The 8,612-nt window shown below is 35.5% G+C and overlaps 1 protein-coding gene across 1 annotated transcript; it reads right to left on the minus strand.

Moving 5' to 3' along the window:
- Nucleotides 1-272: 272 nt before the first annotated feature.
- On the minus strand, nt 273-4,197 carry LOC111902229 (importin subunit alpha-1a). The gene is made up of 11 exons (XM_023898084.3): nt 3,762-4,197; nt 3,292-3,388; nt 3,128-3,219; nt 2,912-3,043; nt 2,641-2,826; nt 2,378-2,541; nt 2,192-2,270; nt 1,964-2,092; nt 1,747-1,874; nt 1,210-1,607; nt 273-515 (listed from the first exon to the last, which is right to left on the minus strand). Exons 1-10 carry the CDS (start codon nt 3,972-3,974, stop codon nt 1,211-1,213), a joined length of 1,617 nt encoding a protein of 538 aa, XP_023753852.2. The 5' UTR covers nt 3,975-4,197; the 3' UTR covers nt 273-515; nt 1,210.
- Between the last annotated feature and the right edge of the window lie 4,415 nt (nt 4,198-8,612).

Raw genomic sequence — 8,612 nt, forward strand, 5'->3', positions numbered from 1 at the left:
AATAGCATCCATCACCTTGGATGAAATAATCGATATTTTCTGTTATGAACTTCTAAATCACTTGTAAAGGAAAAAAACATTTATAGTGTTTTTGGTTAACAAATGATATAAATGAAAACTTGTTTTGGATCGTTGTAACTTATAATAACAAAATGACTAATTTTTTCAGATTTTTAATCTCCATCATCAGTTAAAACAATATGCTGACTGTGTTTAAACGCTTCATCATATTTTATAACAAAATAGTGAATAAAAAGAGATAAATAGGAAAATGCTTGAAAGTTTGTCTCTCGATAACAAGAATCAGAATCTCGACTAGTAAATGTAATAGTAACCAGTTTTTTGTAGAACATGAACATCATACATCAACAAGCAAACAAAATCATATTATAAGGAATTGGAAATTCCCAACAAGAAATACAAAGAAGGAATAATAAATCTATAAATCCCGATTTTAATTAACCAAAACAGACTTGTAGCCATCACCATAAATCACCGCCAACTTCAAAACAGACCTGAAAAGAAGGAATTCAAACAAGGAATGGAATGGTGAATTCCATTGATTATCACTCCCCAAAAGAATTTGATTGCTTAGATTTAGTTGTGGAATGGAATGAAAATTTGTAGTGTAACCCATATTTATTTATAAATTGATGACAAGTCTTTTTTAAACAACTTATTATGTTTTATTTTGAGCTTTTATTATGTTTTATTTTTTAGTTTTATTTAATAACCCTGTAATTAATAAGTTAATATATTCCATAATCATGCTGCCTGTAGAAACAAAATATATTTTCATATTAGTTTTTATACATTGTATGCATTTTTTCTATCGAACATAACAAAAGCTCATTACAACCCAAAATAAACTTCTAAAATGTTTATGAAAAAATATTATCCCATAAAATCTTAACATGGTATTATTATAATCAAACAATGGTTTTCGTGATTTCAAAACAAAAAAAGATTAATTTGATAGAAACTTATGAAAACTTTGAAAAAAAAACATTTTTATAGAAGATAAATATAGATAATATCATAATATAATAATAATAAAAAAAAACTAATCTATAGCTATAATCATTCCTTTCCTCCCTCATGGAATGAAATTCAAAGTTTCAAACCAAACATGATTTCTTTTTTTTTTTTCAATTCCAAAGGAATAAGCCATTCCATTCCATTCCAAGGGTATTCAAAAACATTACCTACCTCAATTAAAGTTGAATCCACCAGAAGGAACGGAAACATCGCCACCTCCAAAATGGAAACCACCACCAGCAGCGGAAGGAGGCTGAGCTGCAGCTGCATCGCCAGGTGGCATAGCATCATCCTCTTCCTCCAACCAATAAGTCTCAAGAAGCTTCACTGCTTTCTCATAAATCTCATTGTTATCATGACTCTGTAAATTCTCAATCTTCTCCAACCCTTCTGCATCATCAATCATCTGTGCATAAAGATTCACATCTCCTGATCTTCCCAAATTCTTTTCTGCTTCACCAACTTTTAATATATTCTCAAGCCCCTCTAAACAAACTGTCACTATTCTTGGATCAGGGCATATCAGTAAATCACACAAAGGTTTAATACATCCCTCACTTACCAAATACCTGCATTTTATTATCAGTAAAAAAACAATGTAACCACAAAACTTATAGTTATTATGGGTAAAAATGTGTTGCAATTTCCTGAAATTTGCTCACAAATATTGGGAAATTGAAGAGAATATTTTAGGTTTATGAATCTCACTTGATTTGGTCATGGCTTCCACCTGAAGTAGCATTAGAAATAGCCCATGCAGCCTCCTTCTTGATGTCAAATTCTGCATTTTGAAGCAGATGAATAAGAGGGCCAATGATATTTGCTTCAATCACTGTCTGTAAAAATCACAAAGTAGATGATATATCAGTCAAGAAAAGAATGTTTGATGTTTAAATCTTGATTAAAAAAAAATTCAAATTATGACCTGAATCTGCTCCTTGTTGCCAGCAGTTATGTTTGATATAGTCCAACAAGCTTCTTTCTTGATACTTTTTTTGTGGTTGTTGGTCAACAAGTTGAGAAGACAAGGCAAAGCTTGATGATTGATTATATACTATAACAAACGAATGAAAGTGAGAAACGAATATTATGTCTATTTTCTAAAAACAAATGCAACAATTTTCTTTAAGAAATATTTGAAAAGAAATGCTACCTGAGTTTGCATATCATCTCCTGTAACAATGTTACCAACAGTACGAAGAGCAGGGATAAGGACAGATGGAGAAGGGTGACTAAAAATATAGAAAAAGGTTAGAAATTAAAAAAAAAGTTTTAAAGATCCTAACTTTATTCAAAAAAAGAAGAAGAAGAAGAACAACAACAACACGAAAAGACTCACTTCAATAGCTCAACCAATCTTGGACATACATTTGCTTCAATAACAGCTTGGATTTTATCATTTGTGCCATCTGAAAGATATGAAAGAGCCCAACAAGCATCTGTCAAAACTTCTTCATCGTTTGAATGAATAAGTTGCTGTAAAGCTGGAAGTGCAGGTTTTGTCTGTGAAAAGTCAAGACAAATCCGAATTCATCATTACAAATGTTGAAAAGATAGAGCCAAAAGAACTATGTGGGTAGTTTAGTCCTTTCAGAAACAAACCTGACTGAAAGAAGGCTGTGGTTTGCCTCTGCAAAAATTTGAAAGTGTCCATGTGGCATTTCGTAACATGGATAACTTAGCATGCTCGTTTAATTGGGATAGTAGAGGAATCAAAGCACCTTGTGCAAGTACAAGGTCACGACATTTAGGGGAATCACCAGCAACATTTCCTAAAGCCCATACAGCCTAACATGTAGATTAAGTGAAATTGAAGTCATGATAATGAATTTGTGAATTGAGTTTATGAAATACAAAAACCTCTAAAAGATACCTGTTCTCTAACATCATCACTTGGAGATGCAAGAAGCTTCACAAATATTGGAACAGCGCCATGATCAATCACCACTTTTGTGTGTTCAGATGTCCCCGAAGCAATATTAGTCAAAGCCCAAGCAGCCTCAAACTACAGAGAATATATATTGTTTATATAAAATACATGTAACTATTGTGTGTATTTTATATTATGTTACAGAATGTTGAATTTCACCTGAAGTTGTGGGAAATCCTCCCTTACAAGAAACTCAACAAAGCGAGGAACAACACCGGATTGAATAACTTCTTCAATGGGAGGGCTGCGTTCTGGTTAAAAATGTAATGGATTTAGCTATGTAGGAACAGTGATTGAGATAAAAATAATAACGATTGTATTACCTATTGATAAAAGTTTACGGAATTGAGTAGTGGCCTCAAGCTGCATATTGTTATCATCAGAGAAAACTCCGGCAACCATGGCAGGAAGATTTTCCAACTGCAGTTAGCACAATCACAGTTAAAGATACCACAATCACAGTCGGTTTAGTCGATATTCGACAGAAAAGAATTGCGGTTTGGACCACAAACTATCTGGAGCTAGAAGTAGGGAACACCGAGGAAGTAATGATGCTACTAAACACCCTATATGAATACAACTGAAACCAGGCGACACGGCCATGTTAAATTGACGTGGACTATATCCAGATTACATAATCTGAACTTCATACAAAACAACGATGATCGAGTTACAATTTCTAAAAACGAAACGAACTGAAAACCCTAAAATTCCAGACACAACACAATAATATAGTAACGAAATTTTACTACATAAAGCCGGCAAAATTAACGATATTAGAAGTTTTATCTACCTTCTTTTCGGCGGCGGAAGCGGACTGAACGGGCACGGCGAACTGGCTACCAGTGAGTGCTTCGCGTCTCTTCTTCTGCAAGCTTTCTTCTCTCCGATTCTTACGGATCTCGACCATATTGTCTTCTCTCCTCCGGCGGCCTTCCTCGGCATCGACCGCAACCTTGTATCGGTTCCGGCGAACTTCCGTTCTGGCGCTAGGTCTCAGCGACATGGTTACAACTAGTAGCAAAAAGAGAAAACCCTAGACCTGAGTTTCAGAAACGATTTAGATCCTTCGTATGAACTGTAGCGCGGACACTGGTATATAAAGAGCGAGTGAGGGTTTGGTCTTTTCCGTCCGGAGAGAGAGAGAAGGAGAGAGAACGGCGGGCCGAAAAGAAAACTTTTATGAAGTGGTGCTTTTTCAAAATTTGAATCACCACATTGTTTGGACATGACCTAAGGCTTGCTTTAAAGACAATCGGCTAATAGAAGAACATTTGGTAGAGTTTGTGTCTCCAATCTCCATCTCTCGTAGGGTTTGTTTGCTTGTTATACACATTCCTAGGGTTGTGTACTAGGATTGAGCATTGGTCCAAACTTTTGGATCCAATGAAATCAATATGTTTATTATTCTTGATTTTTAAGAACCGTTAACTACCAAGTACCCGATCACAATATTTGTGCTTCTAAACTTTGGGTTGCTGTGTAATGGAATTGGTGTATCTTATTTAACAACTATACTCAAATCTTATATGGTCTTGGGATAAAAGGAGGTTAGATGTAGACACTCTTATACATCTAAGGATAAAGAAATTGTTTTCATAAAAGACCTCCGACTTAAGGAAGTATGTGTTGTACATGAGAGAGAGAGAGAGAGAGTATATATGATATAAAACTTGGTTATTATACAACATCTCCTGAAACCTCATCACAATGGGTGATAAGGAAATAGACATAGGTTGCCATGCCTCCACCGAAGCTAGAGTGGTTGCTTTAAAGTTGTAGACCTTTGAAAAAAACACAAACGGGTATTGTAATTCTCATATTAGTTCCCATGTTTTAACTTATTCGTTGTACAATTTCAAATTTTAACTATGCAATTTCAAGGATTTGTCACCACCCCCAACCCAAGTTCCCCGACCCATCCAAAGCCATCTTATGACTCTTTACCCACTAACTCCAATCAATGCAGTCATACCTTTTATGCCTCTTTTTTCAAGCATTTATTGCATGCATTATGCCACCTATGATATGAGCTTTTCAAACAACTTCATCGTCTTCCCAACCTTCTTGTGTGCCCTTATATATTGTCATTTGTATGATGTCAAAAGAGGGAGAGTTCTTAAAGGGGTCCATTTTATGATTAGTGGTAAGAGGAACGAGAGAGGATTCGTTGAAATGGATTTGTCCTTCTTCAAAGATCACTCAATCAATGTTGTTATTTTTGCAACCATGTATCCAACTGAGGGGGAGAAAAATGTCGAGGGGGGGTCTTATGTTCCTAAATGCATTGTCCATATAAACTTTGTGATAAGGAAGTCTTAAACAACAACTTTGGGCCCAACCAATGGACACCCTTCTTATGAGCGGTTTTAAACAACCTTTAATAAACAATAAAAAAATGTCACACCCCCAAACCGAGAAACAGCAGAATTGTCTGGGTGGATGACTTCATGTACAGTATCATAACAATTGAATAATAGAGATCAAAGCATTACAAACATTATATTGATAATTTATAAGTTTTTACACTGTACTTGAATATTTGTTTGATTTCCAAATACATATGACCAAAAATATGCGACGTGACGTTGCTACGTCCCATCTTCAAAATGTAATCCTTATGGGTACCTATTTATTGATTTCCTGAGAATACAAGTAGTTTTGAAAAAATGTCAACAGTTAAGTTAGTGAGTTCATAAGCATTTGTATAAGAAAAATCTGCCATTTTTCCTTGTAAGATGAAAGAATGTGATTCCAGAAAATCCAATATTTTCTTGTAAACTGAATTGTAGTCTTAGATACCCTAAGACTGAAAATGTATGAATATTGTTGTACTTGAAATTAGTATAATGTAGTTTTAATATTTATAAAACCATTTGAATGTATGTTTCGAGAAGTGTAAGTTGTATTCTACTGGTAAATAATGTATTGTAGTTGTATCTGTATAAAACCCTTTGAATGTATGTTTTTGGAACTACCAGTTGTAGTGTAAAATAGTGTAATGTAGTTTTATTATTATTTAAAACTGGTTGAATGTCAGTTAGCCCCGTAAACCAAATGTATTAGTTAATACCCCATGTGAGTTATTATAACCATGCTAAAGATTGGTTGGCCTGCTACGACGTTCTTTAGACGTCGGAATGGTACGACATTTGTCACCCCAGACATGTCGGTCTAACTGTAGCTAACAGTTTAGGTGTTGGATTGTCAGTCCCGTATAGATCTATACACAAGTGTCACGCTCTCCCTACAATATATATATATATATATATATATATGTGTGTGTGTGTGTGTATATATATATATATATATATATATATTTATATGTAGAATAGCATACTATATTTGTATTTTGTTTTTCGTAGCGTTGCGTTTTTAGTCAAAACCTCGTATGTATATGTTTCACAGATTAAGAAATAAAGCTATTTCATAAATCTAACATTTTGTATAACAAGTACCAAAACATATTTAACCATTTTGTATTTTAACACAAGTTCTCTTGTGTTTTAAGTTGTATCCCCTCCCCCCCCCCCTAAAACATTGAAAAATTGTTGGTGATTTAATCACCAAATATATTTTAGTGTAATGGATTTAACAAGTGTTTTAGTTATAATACAAGTTAGGAGGTGTGGAAGTGCACACTAGTATTTACTAAACATTGTTAGTACCAAACCCTGATCGACTGTGTCAAGTCGAGGGTCCTTTCTGAAAGGTGTAAATTGTTCTCATTTATTCGTTAAGTGGATAAGTCCGGGAAAGAACGGCTTCGTTGAAACACAGAAACGTTTCCTTCTTCATCCTCTTCTCAAAATTGATTCTGATTTTGTGCCTAAAATCAGAATTGTTACTTCAGGAATTATCCTAGTTTGGATTTCGTGATACCCAAGGCATATAGGGTCGAAATATCAAATAAGGAAAGTGTTTACACGATTCCTGTTTGTGATCCAGATTTCCTTTAACCCAATTTCGAAATTCCCCAATAAAATCTCAAAAAATATGGGGGTATGAACTCACCTCAAGTGTGTTCTTAGCTGGATAACGAGGTGATGGGATGATCTTCAAGTTAGAATAGGTGAAGATGGTTGTATCCTAATAGTTTTTAACACATAATAGTGTGTGTAAATTAGATGAACTAATATGAAAGTGTTGTAAAAACACTAAATTATATATAAGGAATACTTACAAAGATTCCTAATAATCAATTGAAGGACTAGTCTCTTGGGAAAGTTTGAAGGTGTTTATGGGAAACTGTTTGAAGATTTGAAGATGTTAAACTCATTATTGGGAGCAAATTAGGAGAGTTTTGAAGTGTAAATGAGGAAATGTGATGGTGATTTCGGCCTAATATATAGAAATGGTATGATAGTGATATGAAGTTTGCATTGGTTTGTCGATTATATTACAATGGGAAAAGCACCACCACTTTAAACTAATGATTTCGATCAAGACTCCCAACCGAGAACCTCCTTTAAACCACCGAAATCAAGGGTGATTTCGGTCCAAGTGTGATCTCGGTCTCGCATGTGCTCGGTCCAAGTATGTGACTTCGGCCTAGTTGAGATTTTGGCCTAAGAGATTTCGGTCCATCTCAACCGAAATCTCAAGGTTTTTGGGTCCCAAAACCGAAAATCCCAAATGAAAGGCGTAAAAATGTTTTGTCTTAACTATTCGACTTTTATCGACTTAATTGACTTTTGTTGACCCGAAATAGCTGGTTGTCACATTATCCCCCCCGTTAGAGGGAATTTCGTCCTGAAATTAGTTATAGAGTGGGTACTCATGAACTAGGGAAAAGGTGTGGGTACTTTTGTTTCATTTGGTCTTCTCGTTCTCATGTGAATTCAGGCCCTCGCTTGGCGTTCCAGCGGACCTTCGCTATTGTTATGCGACTTTGTTTTGTTCTCTTGATCTCTCTGTACATGATTTCCACCGGTGCGTCTACGAACTGTAGATTCTTGTTTACCTCGATTTAATCGAGTGGAATTACAAGAGTCTCGTCGGACATACACTTCTTCTGATTAGACACGTGGAAAGTGGGGTGTATGTTACTAAGTTCTTGGGGTAGTCGAAGTTTGTAAGCTACCAGGTTGATTCTAGCAAGGATATCGAATGGCCCGATGTATCTTGGATTAAAGTTTCTACGTTTTCCAAAACATATCATTCCCTTCCAGGGTGAGACCTTTAAAAGCACGCGATCACCAACCTGGAATTCCAAGGGCTTTTGTCGTTTATCCGCATAACTCTTTTATCAGTCCCTAGATGATTTCAGTCGTTCCTGAATTTGGACGATTTGTTCTGTAGTCTCCCTTATGATATCAGGGCCGGTGAGAGTGCTGTCAAGAACCTTCCTCCTTGCTAGTTGTGTGTCACCCACTTCAGCTCATCATAGAGGTGATATGTACTTCCGTCCGTAGAGGGCTTCGAATGGAGCAACCTTGATGCTAGTGTGATAATTTTTATTGTATGAAAATTTGATGAGTGGTAAATAGGTATTCCGAGCTTTGTCAAAGTCTATGACACAAGCTCTCAACATGTCTTCCAGCGTCTGAATGGTTCTCTCGCTTTGTTCGTCACTTTGAGGGTGGTACGCTGTACTCATGTCGCGTTTGGTTCCCAAGGACTTTTGTAGTGATTGCCAAAAATC

This window comes from Lactuca sativa, chromosome 8, assembly GCF_002870075.4.
Source record: "Lactuca sativa cultivar Salinas chromosome 8, Lsat_Salinas_v11, whole genome shotgun sequence".
Taxonomy (NCBI): domain Eukaryota; kingdom Viridiplantae; phylum Streptophyta; class Magnoliopsida; order Asterales; family Asteraceae; genus Lactuca; species Lactuca sativa.

Excerpts from the sequence above, each read along its gene's own strand:
- LOC111902229 (XM_023898084.3), bottom strand. The coding sequence starts at position 3,974 with ATGTCGCTGAGACCTAGCGCCAGAACGGAAGTTCGCCGGAACCGATAC. Across the intron at positions 3,220-3,291 it reads CCGTAAACTTTTATCAATAG|AACGCAGCCCTCCCATTGAA; the intron begins GTAATACAATCG and ends ATTTTTAACCAG. Across the intron at positions 2,827-2,911 it reads GTGATGATGTTAGAGAACAG|GCTGTATGGGCTTTAGGAAA; the intron begins GTATCTTTTAGA and ends TCTACATGTTAG.